Source organism: Salmo salar, chromosome 08 (assembly GCF_965601325.2).
Source record: "Salmo salar chromosome 08, fSalSal1, whole genome shotgun sequence".
Taxonomy (NCBI): Eukaryota; Metazoa; Chordata; class Actinopteri; order Salmoniformes; family Salmonidae; genus Salmo; species Salmo salar.
Genome location: NC_138298.1, coordinates 24,690,456 through 24,713,635, shown reverse-complemented (window position 1 = coordinate 24,713,635; position 23,180 = coordinate 24,690,456). Strand labels below are relative to the sequence as shown.

General features: G+C 43.8%; 1 protein-coding gene across 1 annotated transcript; it reads left to right on the top strand.

Annotated features, from left to right (window-relative positions):
• The first annotated feature begins 768 nt into the window (after positions 1-768).
• sgms2a (sphingomyelin synthase 2a) lies at positions 769-23,091 on the top strand. Its single transcript, XM_014209638.3, has 6 exons — positions 769-920; positions 11,279-11,887; positions 12,310-12,427; positions 14,666-14,819; positions 15,530-15,696; positions 22,245-23,091. The coding sequence occupies exons 2-6, from the start codon at positions 11,433-11,435 to the stop codon at positions 22,428-22,430; spliced, it is 1,080 nt and encodes a 359-aa protein (XP_014065113.1). The 5' UTR covers positions 769-920; positions 11,279-11,432; the 3' UTR covers positions 22,431-23,091.
• Positions 23,092-23,180: the final 89 nt, after the last annotated feature.

Below are 23,180 nucleotides of genomic sequence, written 5' to 3'. Positions count from 1 at the left end.
GATTTTTTTCCAATTCAATTATATGATTGGAAATAACTTATTTAAATAACTATATCACGTACTGTGGCAAATCCTACTCATAAAAAAATGCATACAAAATATTATCCAACATTTAAAACAATTATCGTAAAGACAGACTTTATTAGAAAACATTAAAAGCAATCGATGAAGAATTGAACTGTAAACTAAAACTTGTAGCCAACTAAATGTTGCATATGGTTGGCCCTGTAGTTTGCGTCTTTGGAAAACGCCTAACCCCCACATCAAAGAAAGAAGTGTGATGATAGGCTATGTACTTATCCAATGTCCTCATTACAGGACAGGCCTGGGAATAAATAGCCTATTTTTGTTAATCATCATGTAGGCCTAGTTGGCTAAGACTGGGCTTTACCTCTTTTGAAGCGTGAACAATCTGGCTTAAATAGAGCATGTTTATTTTTTAGATGTTTTGTATGAGAGTTAAAAATATAAATATTTTTAAACATAAATTGAATTGCAATCAAATAACCAGTTGTATACATTGTAGTCCTAATTCATTATTGAAAGTTAGAAAAAGATTGAAATGCATATCTTGCATTTCAAAATGCTATGCAAGAAATCTTTGAATGGGTGGGTATTGGAAGGTTGCTTTATCATGTCTATCACCTCTGGTCAGGTAAAACAATTGTATGCTTGCTATTAAATCATCTTTCTACAAAGGAGTGGGCAGGTATGTAAATAAGTGATGTTTTTGGCGACAGTTTCTGCAGCTGACTGTAGGCTAGGCTGTACAGTAATACAGAGAGGGGTTGGACCACTGTATGTTGCGTATGGGAGGAGCGCACGCTCAAAGACAGAGTTCATTCCAGCCATGTAAACATTAGGAGTTTGGACGCTGAAAGAACAAGGCGCACAGCTGGAGAGGATCCCAAGCAAGACAGGTAGGTTGATAAACGATATGCTCTATATGAAATGAATTATAACCAAATGCACGTATGCTAGGCTACTAAATAGCCTAGAGTGAATTGCATTATATTGAATAAATATTACAACCTGTGAAGATAATTATTGTGATCTAGGTTGGTATCGCCAATTTATGTTATGTTGCCAATAGGTCACGTCATTGTAGTTCGGCAACAAAATACGTTTTTCTTTCATTCACTGTGTAGCCTATAGTCATGCACAGTTCCAAATAGCCTAGTTTCCAAATTCAAACATGATCTTTCCCAATATTAAATAAGCAAGCAAAGATGCCTCAGTGGTGAAAGAATACTAGCCTAATATTGTGCACGAAATGATGATGTCATGTGAAGATACTTTATTAGGGCCAAGAGAACAGGTTCGTTATCATTCATTGGCAGCATGACGCGGGACAGGAAATACTGTAGACAAGGCACACTTCTACAGGTGATATGTTATTTTTGAACGTCTAAACTATGCTAACTATACAGTATTTGAATAGAATACGTGTAATGTACAAGCCAATGATGTAGGCTACAGTAGATGTTCAAATGTTTCTTCGTCTAATTACATTACATTAATCCAATACCGGCCCACTTCCAATTGCAGCAGGTCTGGAAATGGCATTCCATTGAGTTACAAGACAGAACAGCTCATGGAACCCTTAAAATTACTATTTCCATGGCGGAATCCTCACCTCACCCTGGTGCCCCTTTTAGAACATGGTGGTAAATGAAGGTGGGGGGGCTGTGTCCTACTAACTAACCAGGGCTGTTCCTGAAAAGTAAATGTTAAATGTGGAGACCTGCTGCTCAGCACACAGACACAACCCGCCCCGGCGCCTGCCCTGTAATCCTGGAGCCCTAACAGTCTCCATACCCTGAAATTATCCACCAGGCACCCACCCATGTGTGGCTAAGCCACCAGGGTGTAACGGAGTGGTTTCAGGCGACCCGAGACCGGAGACCTGCCCATGTTGGTCTTCTAAGGGGAAAGGTTAAAGTTACTGCTATGTGCTGTTGGTGAATTATTTTTCCATGTAAAAGAGTAGGAACATGCACATGTTATTTGGTCCTATGTCTTGATGGAAGACAGGCTTGAACTTGTTTACAATTCTAATCAAATCAAACTTTATTTGTCACATGTGCTGAATACAACAAGTGTAGACCTTACCATGAAATGCTTACTTACAAGCCCTTAACCGACAGTGCAGTTCAAGAAGAGTTAAGAAAATATTTACCAAATAGACTAAAGTAAAAAATAATTATAAAAACTAACACAATAAGAATAACAATAACGAGGCTATATACAGGGGGTACCGGTACTGAGTCAGTGTGCGGGGGTACAGGTTAGTTGAGGTAATTTGTACATGTAGGTGGGGGTGAAGTGACTATGCATAGATAATAAACAGCGAGTAGCAGCAGTGTACAAAAAGGGAGGAGGGATGGTCAATGTAAATAGTCTGGTGGGGATTTTATGAATTGTTCAGCAGTCTTATGGCTTGGTGGTAGAAGCTGTTGAGGAGCCTTTTGGTCCTATACTTGGTACTCTGGTACCGCTTGCCGTGCAGTAACAGAGAAAACAGTCTATAACTTGGGTGACTGGAGTCTCTGACAATTTTATGGGCTTTCCTCTGACACCGCCTAGTTTATAGGTCCTGGACAGTAGGAAGCTTGGCCCCAGTGATGTACTGGGCCGTATGCATTACCCTCTGTAGCGCCTTACCGTCAGTTAACGAGCAATTGCCATACCAGAAGGTGATGCAACCGTTCAGGGTGCTCTCGATGGTGCAGCTGTAGAACCTTTAGAGGATCTGGGGACCCATGCCAAATCTTTTCAGTCTCCTGAGGGCGAAAAGGTTTTGTCATGCCCTCTTCACGACTGTCTTGGTATGTTTGGACAATGATAGTTTGTTGGTGATGTGGATACCAAGGAACTTGAAACTCTCGACCTGCTCCACTACAGCTCCATCGATGTTAATGGGGGCCTGTTCGGCCCGCCTTTTCCTGTAGTCCACGATCAGCTCCTTTGTCTTGCTCACATTGAGGGAGAGGTTGTTGTCCTGGCACCACACTGCCAGTTCTCTGACCTCCTCCCTATAGGCCGTCTCGTCAGTGATCAGGCCTACCACTGTTGTGTCGTCAGCAAACTTAGTGGTGTTGGAGTCATGTTTGGCCATGCAGTCGTGGGTGAACAGGGAGTACAGACGGGGACTAAGTACACACCCCTGAGGGGACTACGGACGTGAGTTCTACGGGGCAGTAATCCTTTAGGCAGGTTACCTTCACTTCCTTGGGCACAGGGGCTGTGATGGTTTGCTTGAAACATGTAGGTATTACAGACTCGGTCAGGGAGAGGTTGAAAATGTTGGTAAAGACACTTGACAGTTGGTCTGCGCATGCTTTGAGTACACATCCTGGTAATCCGTCTGGCCAGGGGCTTTGTGAATGTTGACCTGTTTAAAGGTTTTGTTCACATCGGCTACCGAGAGCGTTATCACGCAGTCATCCAGAACAGCTGGTGCTCTCGTGCATGCTTCTGTGTTGCTTGCCTCGAAGCGAGCATAAAAGGCATTTAGCTCGTCTGGTAGGCTTGCGTCACTGGGCAGCTCGCGCCTGGGTTTCCCTTTGTAGTCGGTAATAGTTTTCAAGCCCTGCCACATCTGACGAGCGTCAGAGCCAGTGTAGTAGGATTCAATCTTAATCCTGAATTGACCCTTTGCTTGTTTGATGGTTCGTCTGAGGGCATAGCGGGATTTCTTATGTACGGTCACTGTGGGAACGACGTTATCAGTGGACGTATGGATGAAGCCGATGACTGAGGTGGGGAACTCCTCAATGCCATTGGATGAATCCCGGAACATATTCCAGTCTGTGCTAGCAAAACAGTCCTGTAGTGTAGCATCCTCGTCGTCTGACCCTTTCCGTATTGAGCGAGTCACTGGTACTTCCTGCTTTAGTTTTTGCTTGTAAGCAGGAATCAGGAGGATAGAATTATGGTAAGATTTGCCAAATGGAGGGCGGGGGAGAGCTTTGTATGCATCTCTATGTGTGGAGTAAAGGTGGTCTAGGATTTATTTTCCTCTGGTTGCACATGTGACATGCTGGTAAAAATTTGGTAAACTGATTTAAATCGTCCGTCCTTCCAATGCCTTTTGCCCCTCTTGTTGAGTGAGAAGGAGAGGTATCGGAGAAAGAGAGCGATCATTGCAATAAGAAGAAGACTCAATGATAGAGCTAAAATCGAAGAAATTTGAAGAAGGCAAAGTAAATGTGGAAATTTGGGGTTTTTCTAAAAAGGTCTTATTAACAGACAACAATATGGCAATATTCCTCTGTTAGGCAGTACCTCATCTTGATTACTGTGCATTATCTATTCACTGACTGAACTTTATTTAAATCAAATGCATTGATTGGACAGTGGGAAAGGACATACACTGAATCCTGACCTATGTGATGGGACTTGCCATCATTCATTCTACTAGTGTGTGCTGTGCCATAAAGCCTTCACAGTGTATGTAAACCACTGTCTACAAATGCATAATTAACCGCTCTCACATAAACATACATCCATATTTTCAAAGCTGCATTTAGAATCATAGTCCACTTAGGGCTTCCCATAAAATGTCTCCTCAAATATGATGTGATTGCTTTCCAAACATTTCTAAACTAAACTGCAAAGCTCTTGAATAGGGTATGTTTTTTTCTCTGTGGGAGCAGAAGCAGTAGCTGTGTTTGTGTGTGTGTGTTTAACTATCCTCAAGTGGAGACATTTTGCCAGTCACCACAAGGAAAAAATGCTATTTTAGGGGTGGTTAGGGTTACAATTAAGAAGAATTAAGGTTAGTGTTAGAATTAAGGTTAGTGTTAGGGGTTACGTTGAGGGTTAGGTATAGTTTTAGGGTTAGGGGTTAAGGTTAGGGGTTAAGGAAAATAGGATTTTAGATGGGGACTCTTCACTATCATGAGCTCTGATCACCACAGGGCTGAGTAATTTCTGGTAGTGACTCTGCTTTATTTTTAACCCTCCCTTTGATGGTGAATCTGACAAAATAACTGGACAGCTATCATGTAACATGTCATTACGTGGGGCCCAAAATGGTGGCCGCAGTTTCACGACTCCTCTAGAGAAAAGTACAGCTTTCATGGCAGCTAGGGTGGCTCCTCTAGAAATAGCTAGTATAGCTAACATGGGGAGAGTGGAGTGCCATCCATTACTCAGTCTGTGGGATAGGTTTGGCTGCCAGTTTTCCCATCACCACCCATCCCTGTAGACTCAGAGAGAGAGCTGGGTGCAGCAGTAGTGATGGACTGGTGGAAAAACAGGCTGTGCTGTGCACACAGCTGGGAGGACCAGTGGAAAACTAGCCTGGTGGAGAGGCTATCTGTTGACCTGCAGGTCAGTACACAGTACAGTCATGTGGAGGACACCATTGGAAAGAAATATCTCCAATCTCATCTGAAAAATATTAGTTACAGTAAATACGAATAGAAAGAAATTATAGACTTAATACTTATATCCACACCTTTACTTACTCATAGAAGCCCTGTAGCATATTTTAGCCCTTATGACGCTCTCTGCACTGTCTGTAACCTTGAGAGAGCATTGAGGGACCTGCCATTGATTGATAGCCTTCAGTGAAGCATCAAAACATTGAGTATTGGCCTCAGCGCTACAGAAAGAGAGGAGACAGAGAAGGCTTCTTGATAAGGACATGTTGCCTTTGATGTGCTTACTTGTCTATATAATTTACTGATATAGGATTCCTAATAGAGCTTTGTTCAGAGAGCAACAGTCAGGACCGTAGTTATTGGTTTACACTCATCCTCACAGAAGTTTGTTACATAAGAGAAAGCGAAACCTCTGTGAGTCAGGGAGATGGTGTTCTATCCGAAACGAGCTGATTGTGGTGACCCGTGGAATGTTGTCCCACTCCTCGTCAATGGCTGTGCGAAGTTGTTGGATATTGGCAGGAACTGGAACACGTTGTCGTACACATCAATCCAGAGCATCCCAAACATGCTCAATGGGTGATATGTCTGGTGAGTAGACAGGCCATGGAAGAACAGGGACATTTTCGGCTTCCAGGAATTGTGTACAGATCCTTGCGACATGGGGCCGTACATTATCATGCTGAAACATGAGGTGATGGCAGCGGATGAATGGCACGACAATGGGCCTCAGGATCTCGTCACGGTATCTCTGTGCATTCAAATTGCCATCTATAAAACGCAATTGTGTTCGTTGTCCATAGCTTATGCCTGTCCATACCATAAGCTCACCGCCACCATGGGGCACTTCGTTCACAATGTTGACATCAGCAAACCGCTCGCCTATACGACGCCATACACATGGTCTGTGGTTGTGAGGCCGGTTGGACATACTGCCAAATTTTCTAAAATGGCATTGGAGGCGGCGACTTATGGTAGAGAAATGAACATTCAATTATCTGGCAACAGCTCTGGTAGACATTCTTGCAGTCAGCATGCCAATTGCACACTCCCTCAAACCTTGATACTTGTGTTGTGTCACAAAACTGCACATTTTAGAGTGACATTGTATTGTCCCCAGCACAAGGTGCACCTGTGTAATGTTTAATCAGCTTTGTGATATGCCACACCTGTCAGGTGGATGGATTATCTTGGCAAATAAGAAATGCTCACTGAGAACAGGGTTGAAATACAAATTTATGGGAACATTTTTGAGAGAAATAAGCTTTTTGTGCACATGGAACATTTACGGGGATCTTGGGGCGGCAGGTAGCCTAGTGGTTAGAGCATTGGACTAGTAACCGAAAGGTTGCCAGATCGAATCCCTGAGCTGACAAGGTAAAAATCTATCGTTCTGCCCCAGAACAAGGTAGTTAACCCACTGTTCCTAGGCCATCATTGAAAACAAGAATTTGTTCTTAACTGACTTGACTAGTTTAATAAAGGTTTAAAAAAAAAAAAAATCAGCTCAACACTTCACATGTTGCATCTATATTTTTTTTCAGTATAAGATGCATTTTGTAAGCCGGAGATGCACTCGCACCTTTTAAAAGGCGGCAGAAGCTTTTGAAGTGCAGGAGAATAGAAAAAGGCCATTCCTTAAGTGCCCTCATCATTAACTGAAAAGAGGTAGAGAGCAAGAACAGGCAGAGATTATCCCCATTTAAAGTACATTTTACTGGCATCCTTTTTGGTTCATGTCTCCTGTATTGGAAGAGTGGAATGCAATATCATGCTGTGTTGCGTTCTCTTTCTTTTTACTATACCACTCCGTGTTGCGTCGTGCCTAAGAACAGCCCTTGGCTGTGGAATGTTGCTCATATACCACTCCCCCTTGGGCCTTATTACTTCATTATTTTCTCCGTCAGTGTTGCTGTTGGGGCGATTTTCCCCGGTGAATGAAACCATGTTTTGTACTGTTGGGTCAATCTGCCTAAGGCAAAGGGATGACGCCACCGTACAGTTGTTAAACAGCTCAGTTGGAAAACCAGGATGCGGCCTATTTCAGGTCAGGTGCAAAGTACTCTACTTTGTTATTCATATTCTGTGAGCAGCCCTCTCTTCTGAGGGACCTGTTATTATCAGTTAGGAAATTGTATCTAGGGTGGGTCGATAGGCAGCATGTGGACTGTGTTGGCCTAACCATTTGGTGTTTTATCAGGATCCCCATTAGCCGGTGCAAAAGTAGCAGCTACTCTTCGTGGGGTACACATGAAACATGACATAACACAGAACATTTAATAGACAAGAACAGTTCAAGGACAGAACTACATCAATTTGAAAACCATAAATAAAATAGTGCAGTGCTTCTACCTAGTGGGTAAAATACCTCTAAGAATATGGTCCACCTAAGGAAATATAGCATGCCTCCACAGTATATGAAATAACACTATCTATTCCTTTAACTTAAGAATAAACACAAACACAAGGTAAAGTTAGGAATTATTATTCCTCTATTTCCTGTATCTCCAAACATCCATGCAAGGTGGACGACACAAGCCAAGTGACATGGTGTACAGTGAGCAGCTTCTACACTGTAACTACATGAGGCAGTCTTGCAGAACATATAGTCTATACATGTGAAGCCTGCATATCAATTCAGTTTCAATAAACAACTAAACTTGGAAACGTGTTATAAACCAACCATTATTATCACCCCATTTGAGTCACTAAATCAATCCCAGATATATACACACTAGTTAGTAAGGACCAGGCACCAGGTTTAACACCTCAAACCTCATGGATGCTTTAAATGGGGGTCCCCTTCAACACAAAAGAAACAAGAAAAAAGGCTCAGTCCCAAATAAACTCATGGTCCTGTGTCCAAGAATCTGTGCTTTATTCTGGCGCGCGAATGGAAACCACTAGTCAACAGACCTGTGGCTTGAGGTAAGTCATGGTCCTTTGTTTTGCCTAGTTTGTCCACCTCTGGAAAGTTGACAGTAAACTATCTATTGCTCCCACATCAAATTAACAATTCTTTATTTTTGTAGCTACAGTTGCTCACTTTTTGAGAGTTTAAGTATGTGGTTGCAATAACATTTTCTCTAATAATTAAAGACAACAGAGAAAAATGTACTTTGAATTTCAGAAGGCGACCCCTTGCTCTCTCTCTCTGTGTGTGTGTGTGTGTGTGTGTGTGTGTGTGTGTGTGTGTGTGTGTGTGTGTGTGTGTGTGTGTGTGGTGTGTGTGGGGCGCGCACCTGGAGGAATGTGACGCAGGAGAGGTGTGTCTGTCGACAGGTTTTAGTCAGTCTCATGTTACACACACTCACTTTGCTCTTTGGCCGGGTGAATCTCGCAGGTACACTGGAGCCTCCCTATACTAAGAGTTTCATCTGTATCTGTGATAGAGGATACCAACTCCGTGGTCTCAGTCATCCATCCACCCCGTGGCCTACTACATTTGTAGTAGGCCTTGGAGTCAGAGGTTATACTTAGCTTAGGACTCTTCAATCAAGCCAGATGCCCTCTCTTTGAAAGCTGGATAAGCAATGGATTGGGCTCTCTTTTCTTAGCTCAAAGAAACCTCAAAGTACAGTGCAGTCGGTGTAATGTGTCTATGCATTGTGTGTGTGTGTGTGTGTGTGTCAAATTACTAGCCCTATGTGTCTTTTTACCTGGATGGGCAGCTGGTACAATGGGATTGTGTGTTCTTGTGCATCGGGACAAAGCCCCTCTGATTGGTGTCCTCCCTTTATGAGACAGTCCATAGGTTCTAAGGCATTCCACAGACACCCCTCTCTCTCTCTTCTATCGCTCTCCTCCCATGTCTACCTCTCTCTACCTATTCTCTTTCCCTCTCTCTCTATCCATCTGTGTCTACCTCCCTCTGTCTCTCCTTCCCTCTTCTCTCTTTGTTTATCTCCTCCTCTCTACCTATTACCTCTCTACCTCTCCTCTCGCTCTTTTTTTCACCTCTTCCTCTATAATTCTTCGCGCTATCTCTCTCGCTCTACCTGCTCTCTCTCTCTGCTCTCTCAAGTCTCAGATCTAGCCTACAGTACAGTGACAGCCTGTCCGGCAAGCACTCTTCATAAAGCAACTGCATACAGATGTACTAGATGCATCTCCCAACCAATCTCCATTTCCTGAATCTCCAAACATCCATGCAAGGTGGACGACACAAGCCAAGTGACATGGTGTACAGTGAGCAGCTTCTACACTGTAACTACTTGAGGCAGTCTTGCAGAACATATAGTCTATACACGTGAAGCCTGCATTTGGACCGCTCCTGGCTGGAATAGCTATAGTCAGACAAGAGGAGAGAAGAAGAGAGGAGGCTGGGATATAAGCTCAGGCAGGGGAGGACAGAAAGAGAACTACATTGCCGTGGCGGAGCTACAAATGGTTTGATAAGCGTTCCAGATCCTCCTTGACAGAAAGAACACGCTTGCAGTTCAAATAAAAGCACCAGGCCTGGGTTCAAATACTATTTGAAATATTTCAAATACTTTTGAGTGTTTGCTCTAGTCTGCCTGGAATGCCAGGTGGGTGGGGTTTTCAGTTTTTGGACTATTCTATTGGTCCATTAAGCCATGCAAGCTCAATTAACCACAAATAAAGCAATAGTGTTTCAAATAGTATTTGAACTCAGGTCTGAGAAGTAGGCTGTCTGGTGCAATTGTCAGAGTCCCCAAAATAAGAGCCTTCAAAGAGTAAATGAGCCAGTGCTTGTGGGAAATATCCAACTACAAAAGGTTAAAATAAACACTCACGTCAACACCCTAGAGTAGCCTGCAGTTGTAAACACCACAAAGAGCATGTTGATAAAAGGAACATTTAAGCTGATACATCCAGGAGCGACTAGTACAGTAAACTCCATCTCCTTAATTTGCTAATCCTAAATATAAAGAGTAGTGGAATTAAAGTAAACATCTTGAAGTTTCCAGCACCGCCTTGCTTCTCATCATCCTAATCCTAAATCATCATTATGGAGCCATGGCTTTTCATGTACAAATGTTCTATTGCATTAAAGCAAGCCAGCAGCCTTGCTTAGGCTACATTATGAAAACCTTTGGGGAAGTGATTCCTATTTTGGTTCTGGCATCATCCCTGGACTACCTATTTTGAGAAATGACAATTTTTATTTATTTTTTTGCCTGGAAGGTTGGCAGGTTTTTGGGGGAAAAAATGTGGTATTTAAACCCAAACTATTTAAATCACAGGACAGGAGCTGATAGTTGAAGAGTTAGTAATGAAAGGGACATACAGATATATGATTTGCTAGTTTGATACAGCAGGAAGATAATCCTGCAGCAACAGGAAATTTGAATTATTATGTGGATTATATTTAATGGAAATGTTTGTAGGTTTTGATACATTTTTCAATAGGGAGAATCAAGTCTGAAATTTCAAATTGGAAATGACAAATTTCAGAAGCCATTTTAAACCTCAAATACACTACACATTTTAAATGTCCTGCATTGCAGGAAAGTTCTCCTGCAACAGAGTGATCAGATTAAGATCCTACATCTGTAGCCTGCTAGCATTTCGCAATGATGACTTCCTTGACATCTGGTATTATTAATTAGTATCTCAGTTTACAACTGTCCTTTTGCTAATGTAATGGTGGTGGATATTAGTGTACTGTACGGCTGCTTGTTGTTAACTAAAGAATGAGAAGAGGTTGTCATGAGTTTCCAACAGACATGTCTGTCTCCAGCCAAATTGAAGACAATGAGGGAACATTAGCCAGTGATTACCCTCAGATAGGCATTCCATCCTTCCATTATGGCTCAAGTCTCTCCAGTGTCTCCTTTCTGTTTTCTCCTGCAGGAAACAAGCACACAGTAAACACCTTTTGAACCAAAATGAAACTGAAATCCTAACCTCTTGTTCTTCTTCAGGGGGAAAGACATCTTTGCCTCAGTCAAACCAAATACAGTAGGCCCAACAACAAGGACTAATTCCTATTTATCCAGGACCCTCAGAGGCACTAGCTGACTTTGGGTGAAACAGAGAGTTCTTCATTGGTGTGTGGACAGTAGACAGTGTCGGACCATGGCGCTCGTGGACCCGACTGCATCCCATCTGGACCCGGGCATGGATGGTGAGAGCGGGGTCCTCGCCAGTGTCTTTGGGGTCCTCCCCAACGCCAACTGCCCCAAACACGGGCAAAACACTCCGGAGGACACGAAACGATGCCTACGCAAGGTCATCGGGCACCACAGGGACTACGTCAAGATCTCGCTGCCCGACGCCAAGGGCAACCGGCTGCCCACAGAGTGGTGGAAGACAGCCATCGCGTTCTTCTACGCCATATTCAACCTGGTACTGACCACCGTGGTCATCACGGTCGTCCACGAGAGGGTCCCGGAGAAGGAGAACAGCCCGCCACTGCCCGATAAGTTCTTTGACTACATCGACCGGGTGAAGTGGGCGTTCACGGTCACCGAGATCAACGGCATGCTCCTGGTGGGAATCTGGGTTATACAGTGGCTTTTCCTCAGATACAAGTAAGAGAACGGTTATCTTGGGACATCGGGATAGCCTTTGACACAGATATATGTGAAATTCTAACCAGACTATACAACATTCAGGTTTAACAGTATAAGACAGTGATTGTAGGCTATATGAAGTGCTACGGTATGCTGAACATGGCATTTTCATTATTATTATGTCACAGGAGGTTGGTGGCATCTTAATTGGGGAGGACAGGCTCGTGGTAATGGCTGGAGCGGAATAGGTGGACTGGTATCAAATACATCGAACACATGGTTGGATGCCATTCCATTGGCTCCGTTCCAGCCATAATTATGAGCCGTCCTCCCCTCGGCAGCCTCCACTGTTCTATGTCCAAGAGAAATGTTCCGCAGCCCTTTTAACAGTGGCCTGTTTGATGACATCATGTATTTTCCCTTTGTGTGTTTGTTTCCAGGTCGATTGCAGGTCGGAGGTTCTTCTTCCTGATTGGCACCCTCTACCTGTACCGCTGCGTCACCATGTACATCACAACCCTTCCTGTACCCGGCAATCACTTCACCTGTGCCCCCAAGGTGTGTGTGTGTGTGTGTGTGTGTGTGTGTGTGTGTGTGTGTGTCTCAGCTATGGCATGTGAACCAAGTCATGCCGTGATCTCATCCTGGCTCCCTCCAGAACTCATATCGATCTGCCTGCCATGCTCAATAGCTGCTCATAAAAAATCCATTTTGGATTCGAACCCTGGAGACACAAACGTTATCGCATCCGGTCTTGAGTTCGATCGGAAATATATGCCCCAGGGAATCGAGGTTTTCTGGGTATTGTGGTACAGTGATCTGATGGGAGAAAGATGACGACACTGGCGAGGTTAAATGCAATTTCATTGGATAGGTACAATTCTATCCATTTAACACAGGCTCATATTAACACTTCCAAACATTTACAGTTGAAGTCGGAAGTTTACATACACCTTAGCCAAATACATTTAAACTCAGTTTCACAATTCCTGACATTTAATCCTGGTAAGAATTCCCTGTTTTAGGTCAGTTAGGATCACCACTTTATTTTAAGAATGTGAAATGTCAGAATAATAGTAGAGAGAATGATTTATTTCAGCTTTTATTCCTTTCATCACATTCCCAGTGGGTCAGAAGTTTACATACACTCAATTAGTATTTGATAGCATTGCCTTTAAATTGTTTAACTTGGGTCAAACATTTCGGGTATCCTTCCACAAGCTTCCCACAATAAGTTGGGTGAATTTTGACCCATTCCTCCTGACAGAGCTGGTGTAACTGAGTCAGGTTTGTAGGCCTCCTTGCTCGCACATGCTTTTTCAGTTCTGCCCACACATTTTCTGTAGGATTGAGATCAGGGCTTTGTGATGGCCACTGCAGTACCTTGACTTTGTTGTCCTTAAGCCATTTTGCCACAACTTTGGAAGTATGCTTGGGGTCATTGTCCATTTGGAAGACCCATTTGCAACCAAGATTTAACTTCCTGACTGACGTCTTGAGATGTTGCTTCAATATATCCACATAATTGTCCCTCCTCATGATGCCATCTATTTTGTGAAGTGCACCAGTCCCTCCTGCAGCAAAGCACCCCCACAACATGATGCTGCCACCCCCGTGCTTCAACATTGGGATGGTGTTCTTCGGCTTGCAAGCCTCCCCCTTTTCCCTCCAAACATAACGATGGTCATTATGGCCAAACAGTTCTATTTTTGTTTCATCAGACCAGAGGACATTTCTCCATAAAGTACGATCTTTGTCCCCATGTGCAGTTGCAAATCGTAGTCTGGCTTTTTTATGGCGGTTTTGGAGCAGTGGCTTCTTCCTTGCTGAGCGGCCTTTCAGGTTATGTCGATATAGATACTTTTGTACTGGTTTCCTCCAGCATCTTCACACGGTCATTTGCTGTTGTTCTGGGATTGATTTGCACTTTTTGCACCAAAGTACGTTCATCTTTAGGAGACAGAACGCGTCTCCTTCCTGAGCGGTATGACGGCTGCGTGATCCCATGGTGTTTATACTTGCGTACTATTGTTTGTACAGATGAACGTGGTACCTTCAGGCATTTGGAAATTTCTCCCAAGGATGAACCAGACTTGTGGAGGTCGACAATTTTTTTTCTGAGGTCTTGGCTGATTTCTTTCCCATGATGTCAAGCAAAGAGGCACTGAGTTCTTGAAATACATCCACAGGTATGCCTATCAGAAGCTTCTAAAGCCATGACATACTTTTCTGGAATTTTCCAAGCTGTTTAAAGGCACAGTCAACTTAGTGTATGTAAACTTCTGACCCACTGGAATTGTGATACAGTGAAATAATCTGTTGGAAAAATGACTTGTGACATGCACAAAGTAGATGTCCTAACCGACTTGCCAAAACTATAGTTTGTTAACAAGAAATTTGTGGAGTGGTTGAAAAACTAGTTTTAATGACTCAAACCTAAGTGTATGTAAACTTCTGACTTCAACTGTACGTAATTTAGCAGATGCACTTGTCCAGAGCGATTTACAGTAGCGAGTCCATACTTTTTAATATTTTGTTTGTAGTGGTCTCCCGTGGGAATCAAACCCACAACCCTGGCATTGCAAGTGCCATGCTCTACCAACTGAGCCACACGGGAACATTGTTTGTGTTACTGTGATGTTTCAATGATGTTTTGTACAATGTTCTTTACTCCTGTAACTGAAGCTGCTTGTATTGTCTGTCAAGCTAATCTCTCTCTCCTACCTCTTTCTCTCTCAACCCCCCCCCCCCCCCCCTCTCTTTCTCTCTCTCTCTCCCTCCATCTCTCTCTCTCAGCTGTATGGAGACTCTCACGCTAAGATGCAGCGTGTGCTGACGTTGATCTCCGGCGGCGGTCTGTCCATCACCGGCTCCCACCTCATGTGTGGTGACTTCCTCTACAGCGGACACACCGTCATGCTCACCCTCACCTACCTGTTTATTAAAGAGTGTTAGTACTGGATAAAATATCACACACACACACACACACACACACACATCTAAATACTGTTAATTATTGATAACTAACAAGTATATCATATTCTCATCTAGGTTAGATTATCTGTTAGGTCAAACAAGGTCCCATAGGTAGTAATGTTACCGGGCAGATATACATTTTGTTGATGGAGGGACATTTTCCAGGTGTGGTCTGATCCTGATCCGGGTGCACATTTTGCTCTAGAACTACACAGCTGACTCAATAACCAACTCATCATCAAGCTTAGATCATTTGAATCAGCTGTGTAGTGCTAGGGCAAAAACCAAAACGTGCCCCCAGGCGGGGCCCAGGACCGAGTTTGGGAAACCCTGCACTATGACACGTGTCAAACTCGTTCTACGGGGCTGTCTGTGGGTTTTCATTTCTCTCTTGTCACTAAATAGTAAGGAACTCCCACCTCACCTGGTTGTCTAAGTCTTAATTGGAAGAAGGCCCTCCATGGAATGAGTTTGACAGCCCTGATCTATTACCTTCCCTCCTGTGTTGGACTTGTTCAAGAGGATGCAATGTCTGACCTTACTGACGACATACACAACCCCCTGTGCCCCCCCCCCCCCCCCCCCCACACACACTCCAGACTCGTGTTTATATGGCCATCCACTTAGACATTGACCAGGTAAATGAAATAAAGGAACCTCCTGTGTGTGTTTTGTCTCGTCCAGACTCCCCGCGGACGTTCTGGTGGTACCACCTGATGTGCTGGCTGCTGGCTGCTGTGGGAGTGGTGTGTATTCTGGTGGCCCATGAACACTACAGTGTGGATGTGGTGGTGGCCTACTTCATCACCTCACGACTCTTCTGGTGGTACCACACCATGGCCAACGTCCAGGTGACATGCTGATACTGTAGAATCTAGAATGATGCTGATACTAGATATAGTAAAGGGGTGGCAGGTAGCCTAGGGGTTAAGAGGGGTAGGCCAGTAACTGAAAGGTTGCTGGTTGGAATACCCAACGTGAAAATCTGTCTGTGTCCTTAAACAAGCCATTTAACCCTAATTTGCTCCAGTGGCGCCGTACTACTTTGGCTGACCCTGCAAAACAACACATTTCACTGCACCTATCTGGTGTATGTGACAGTGAAACATCTTAAAAATAAATGACACATTCTCTTCTGGTCATCCAGGTGAGATATTGATCAGTGGAGGTTGCTGAGGGGAGGACGGCTCATAATAATGGCTGGAACGGAACAAATGGAATCCCCTATTCTAGATCACCCATCCACCTATTCCGCTAAAGCCATTACCACGAGCCCTTCCTCCCCAATTAAGGTGCCACCAACCTCCAGTGATCTAGATAGAGTAATCGTTTCTCTTCTGGTGGTACCACACCATGGCCAATGTCCAGGTGACATGATACTGTCCTGTAGTATAAGCAGATAGATAATACAGCAGATGGACAGAGATTATTTTGTAATTTATTTTATTTCACCTTTATTTAACCAGGTAGGCTAGTTGAGAACAAGTTCTCATTTGCAACTGCGACCTGGCCAAGATAAAGCGTAGCAATTCGACACATACAACAACACAGAGTTACACATGGAATAAACAAAACATAGTCAATAATACAGTAGAACAAAAGAAAACAAAAAGTCTATATACAGTGAGTGCAAATGATGTAAGTTAAGGCAATAAATAGGCCATGGTGGCGAAGTAATTACAATATAGCAATTAAACACTGGAATGGTAGCTGTGCAGAAGATGAATGTGCAAGTAGAGATACTGGGGTGCAAAGGAGCAAGATAAATACAGTATGGGGATGAGGTAGGTAGATAGATGGGCTGTTTACAGATGGGCTATGTACAGGTGCAGTGATCTGTGAGCTGCTCTGACAGCTGGTACTTAAAACTAGTGAGGGAGATATGAGTCTCCAGCTTCAGAGATTTTTGCAGTTCGTTCCAGTCATTGGCAGCAGAGAACTGGAAGGAAAGGCGGCCAAATTAGGAATTGGCTTTGGGGGTGACCAGTCAGATATACCTGCTGGAGCGCATGCTACGAGTGGGTGCTGCTATGGTGACCAGTGAGCTGAGATAAGGCGGGGCTTTACATAGCAGAGACTTGTAGATAACCTGTAGCCAGTGGGTTTGGCGACGAGTATGAAGCGAGGGCCAACCAACAAGAGCGTACAGGTCGCAATGGTGGGTAGTGTATGGGGCTTTGGTGACAAAACGGATGGCACTGTGATAGACTGCATCCAGTTTGTTGAGTAGAGTGTTGGAGGTTATTTTATAGATGACATCACCGAAGTCGAGGATCGGTAGGATGGTCAGTTTTACGAGGGTATGTTTGGCAGCATGAGTGAAGGATGCTTTGTTGCGATATAGGAAGCCAATTCTAGATTTAATTTTGGATTGGAGATGCTTAATGTGAGTCTGGAAGGAGAGTTTACAGTCTAACCAGACACCCAGATATTTGTAGTTGTCCACGTATTCTAAGTCAGAGCCGTCCAGAGTAGTGATGCTGGACGGGCGAGCAGGTGCGGGCAGAGATCGATTGAATAGCATGCATTTAGTTTTACCTGCGTTTAAGAGGAGTTGGAGGCCACGGAAGGAGAGTTGTATGGCATTGAAGCTCGTCTGGAGGTTAGTTAACACAGTGTCCAAAGAGGGGCCAGAAGTATACAGAATGGTGTCGTCTGCATAGAGGTGGATCAGAGAATCACCAGCAGCAAGAGCAACATCATTGATGTATACAGAGAAGAGAGTCGGCACGAGAATTGAACCCTGTGGCACACCCATAGAGACTGCCAGAGGTCCGGACAACAGGCGATCCGATTTGCCACACTGAACTCTATCAGGGAAGTAGTTGGTAAACCAGGCGAGGCAATCATTTGAGAAACCAAGGCTGTCGAGTCTGCCAATAAGAATGTGGTGATTGACAGAGTCGAAAGCCTTGGCCAGGTCGATGAATACGGCTGCACAGTAATGTCTCTTATCGATGGCGGTTATGATGTCGTTTAGGACCTTGAGCATGGCTGAGTTGCACCCATGACCAGCTCTGAAACCAGATTGCATAGCGGAGAAGGTACGGTGGGATTTGAAATGGTCGGTAATCTGTTTGTTAACTTGGCTTTATAGGTCTGTAGCAGTTTGGGTCTAGAGTGTCACCCTCTTTGAAGAGGGGAATGACCGCGGCAGCTTTCCAATCTTTGGGAATCTCAGACGATACGAAAGAGTGGTTGAACAGGCTAGTAATAGGGGTTGCAACAATTTCGGGAGATCATTTTAGAAAGAGAGGGTCCAGATTGTCTAGCCCGGCTGATTTGTATGGGTCCAGATTTTGCAGCTCTTTAAGAACATCAGCTATCTGGATTTGGGTGAAGGAGAAATGGTGGGGGCTTTGGCGGGTTGCTCTGGAGGGTGCCGGGCAGTTGACCGGGGTAGGGGTAGCCAGGTGGAAAGCATGGCCAGCCGTAGAGAAATGCTTATTGAAATTCTCAATTATAGTGGATTTATCGGTGGTAACAGTGTTTCCTAGCCTCAGAGCAGTGGGCAGCTGGGAGGAGGTGCTCTTATTCTCCATGGACTTTACAGTGTCCCAGAACTTTTTTGAGTTAGTACTACAGGATGCAAATTTCTGTTTGAAAAAGCTAGCCTTAGCTTTTCTAACTGCCTGTGTATATTTGTTCCTAACTTCCCTGAAAAGTTGCATATCACGGGGGCTATTCAATGCTAATGCAGAACGCCACAGGATGTTTTTGTGCTGGTCAAGGGCAGACAGGTCTGGAGTGAACCAAGGACTATATCTATTCCTAGTTCTAAATCTTTTGAGTGGGGCATGCTTATTTAAGATGGTGAGGAAGGCACTTTTAAAGAATAGCCAGGCATCATCTACTGACGGGATGAGGTCAATGTCATTCCAGGATACCCCGGCCAGGTCGATTAGAAAGGCCAGCTCGCAGAAGTGTTTTAGGGAGCGTTTGACAGTGATGAGGGGTGGTAGTTTGGTCGCAGACCCATTACGGATGCAGGCAATGAGGCAGTGATCGCTGAGATCTTGATTGAAAACAGCAGAGGTGTATTTGGAGGGTGAGTTAGTTAGGATGACATCTATGAGGGTGCCCGTGTTTACGGATTTGGGGTTGTACCTGGTAGGTTCATTGATAATTTGTGTGAGATTGAGGGCATCAAGCTTAGATTGTAGGATGGCAGGGGTGTTAAGCATGTCCCAGTTTAGGTCACCTAGTAGCACGAGCTCAGAAGATAGATGGGGGGCAATCAATTCACATATGGTATCGAGGGCACAGCTGGGGGCAGAGGGAGGTCTATAGCAAGCGGCAACAGTGAGAGACTTGTTTCTGGAAAGGTGAATTTTTAGAAGTAGAAGCTCGAATTGTTTGGGTACAGACTTGGATGGTAATACAGAACTCTGCAGGCTATCTTTGCAGTAGATTGCAACACCGCCCCCTTTGGCAGTTCTATCTTGCCGGAAAATGTTATAGTTAGCGATGGAGATTTCAGGGTTTTTGGTGGTTTTCCTAAGCCAGGATTCAGACACGGCTAAGACATCCGGGTTGGCAGTGTACTAAAGCAGTGAGTAAAACAAACTTAGGGAGTAGGCTTCTAATGTTAACATGCATGGAACCAAGGCTTTTACGGTTACAGAAGTCAACAAATGATAGCACCTGGGGAGTGGGAGTGGAGCTAGGCACTGCAGGACCTGGATTAACCTCCACATCACCAGAGGAACAGAGGAGAAGTAGGATAAGGGTACGGCTAAAGGATATATGAACTGGCTGTCTAGCACGTTTGGAACAGAGTGCAAAATGAGCAGGTTTCTGGGCACGATAGCATAGATTCAAGGCATAGTGTACAGACAGGTAAGGTAGGATGTGAGTACATTGGAGGTAAACCTAGGCATTGAGTAATGATGAGAGAGATATAGTCTCTAGAGACGTTTAAACCAGGTGATGTCATCGCATAGGAAGTAGGAAGTGGAACAACATGGTTGGTTAAGGTATATTGAGCAGGGCTAGAGGCTCTACAGTGAAATAAGACAGTAATCACTAACCAGGACAGTAATGGACGAGGCATATTGATATTAGAGAGAGGCATGCATAGCCAAGTGAACATATGGGTCCAGTGATTGGTTGGGCTGATGATAAAGTAGATTATTGATGATACTGCAGATGGACTGATACTATCCAGCAGAAACTGCTTACCAGTCTTCAGAACCTTCAAACTCAACTCTGGACCTGGAAGCCAGCTCCACTAGCATTTTTTCATTGTTCCCCAAAAACCAGGGGCTGATTTAGACCTGGGACACCAGGTGTGTGCAATTAATTATCAGGTGGAACAGAAAACCAGCAGGCTCTGGATCTCGTCGGGTCAGAGTTGAATACTGCTGCTTTAGAATCTTCTTTATAAGATGAATTAATTACACCCACCAGTGAGAATGAGACAAAGTACAAAAAGTGTCCCTTTTGACAAGCAGCTTGTTCAATCTCTACTGCTTTCTCTGCAGACCTCTTGGTGGATGTGCAAGAAAATACTGACAACACAGCAGTTTAAAAGGCCCAGTGCAGTCAAAAACTTGATTTACCTGTGTTTTAAATATATTGTGACACGGAGGTTGGAATAATATGTTAAATTGTGAGAATTATGATAATGCCATTGTAATGTAAGAGCTGTTTGAAAAGCAGGCTGGAATTTCAGGCAATTTTAGTGGGATGTAGTTTTGGCCTGCCTGATGAAATCACCAGTTGGTAAATTAGTTAATAGACCAATAAGAAATAGCTCCAAACCAGAAGTCCCCACAAGAATAGTAAACAAGCAATAATTTGACCAACTGGGGACATGTTGTTAGGGGGTTTAGGGTTAAGGTTCGAATTACGTTAAGGGTTTGGGTTAGGAGCTAGGGTTAGTTTTAGGGTTATGAGCTAGGTTTCGGGTAAGGGTTAGGGAAAATAGGATTTTGAATGGGATGAATTGTGTCCCCCCACAAGGTTAGCTGTGTGTGTGTGTGTGTGTGTGCAATGTCAGAAGCACTCACACACGCTTCTGAACCACCTACCACAGTGTTTACACGACTGAGTACACCCTCATCCTCATCCATTAGGCCTGGCTAGGATCATGATGATAGATGGCTGTACCCACCCTGTGAGGTTCACCTCAAGAGAAGACCGCTTTCTGCATGTTTACATAATGATTAACCTAATGTTAACGTAAGGACCTTTATGTTTCAGGGAAATGTTGTGTAAACCTCCCATAGTTCTGTGAATTGCAAGTGTGAACATTTGTTTGATAGCAGTGTCATCACAATGAGTAGGTTATAGAAGTGGTATAATGTGTTGGCATGGTGTTACTCCCTCTGCTGGACAAAACTAAGACTGACATCATAATAGGGCCTGACACTTACTATTACAGCTCCTTCCCTTGTGGTTGTGTCAATTGCGTGACTGTCAACAATTTCATTGATTATTAAATTGCACAAAATGAGATGTTGTACATATCCATATTACTAGTATTGATAGATGTTTATGCCAAAGTTTACAATTGTTTTTGGCTGGGTAGTAGCCTAGCAGTTAAGAGGTTGGGCCAGTAACTGAAAGGTTGCTGGTTCCATTCCCCTAGCTGACTGGGTGAAATCTGTTGATATGCCCTTGAGCAAGGCACTTAACCTTAATTGCTCATGTAAGTGGCTCTTAATAAGAGCATCTGCTAAAAGACAAAAAAAATTAAAAAGAGGACTATTTATTCTTCAGTAAGGCTCTTCCTTGTCTTTGTTTGCTGTGCTAATGCTCCCGAGTGGTGCAGCGGTCAAAGGCACTGCATTTCAGTGCAAGAGATGTCACTACAGTCCCTGGTTCGATTCCAGGCTGTATCACATGATTTGGAGTCCCATAGGGCAGCGCACAATTGGCCCAACGTCATCCGGGATAGGCCGCCATTGTAAATAAGAATTTGTTCTTAACTGACCACCACAGTCATCCTCTGCACCTCCATGATGGTGGCCTCCGTGAACGGCAGGCTGCCTTTATCAGTGAGAGACGGGACCCTGTCTGGGCCCACCACCGCATCCATCTCCGCCTGCACCCTCTCTGTGGCGTAAACGGGTACAAATGACATGGAAAACATTATTACAAAGCAACGAGCATTGGGAAATAGGACACTGGATATGTTACACATAGCATTATGATTGGGTACTGTACTACATCATGCTACAACAAGGAGTTCTCTTTAGGTTACATTGAACTGGTCCTCCACACCCCTCTTCCTGCATTTCAGGAAGCCTGTTTGAAGATGTAGTACCTTGGATATCTGGATACACGACCATGTAGAGGATCATCCACAGCACTGTGTTGGTATCAGTACCAGCGATGAAGAGGTCTCCTATGATGTAATGCTCACGTTTAAGTTGTCTGTTGTTTTTGTTGACAGGCCCTGCGGTGCTCTCCCAACAACTACCTCACCAACACCTGGTGGAACCCCGTGTTCAACTTCTTTGAGAGGAACGTGCAGACCCAGGTGCCCTGCTCCTTCTGCTGGCCAATCACCTGGCCCCCTGCCTGCCTTAAGAACTCCTGTAAGAAGTACAGCGCAGTGCAGAGCCTGCGAGAGGAGTAGGGACTCCACCCCAGTTCAGGGTCGTGTTCGCCAGGCATTCACCGCCAGTGTTGCTTTGAACACCCCAACCTATTTTGTATTCATGCAGTATTTATGCTCTATTATGTGATTTAAAGTATTATGTGAAGGATATTTCAAGTTTGTGAGGAAATGGTCATATAGGGAAAGTATGTGAGAAGAATAACATAATCCACATTGGGTCCTTGTGCACTTCACCACTACAATGTATCTTATTTATGAGGTCAAGTTGCTCAGTTTATTTGAAAATGTTCTTTATTCTTGTGAATGTTACTGTAACAAACTCAACTGAAGTCAACATGTTGGGGTGTCATGCAGCACTTTGCCACTGGCTTGCAGCTTTACTCAAAACTTCAACATAAAAATGGAATTGTATAGAGCTATACATTATTACGTTTACATCAATTTGATTTCATAAATATGAAGTACTTAAATATATAATTTCCAAAATGTGCCTTTACATACAAATGCATGTAATTTTAAATTGCAAACTTTAAGATGTTTGTTTTTCAATGTTTTATATCAATTGTGTATTCATTTAATTTGCATTCAATGTGCATTTAGTTTTTAGTCTCATATGATGGTGTGTCCTAATGTACCATCATTTATACCTTCATAATAAAAAAAGAACACGTTGACTTCAGTTTTGTCCAATCAAAGTGCCGATATTAGAAGTATGACGCTCGCACAGGTCAACCCCTTTGCCTTCGTCATCTATCAACGCACCAATCA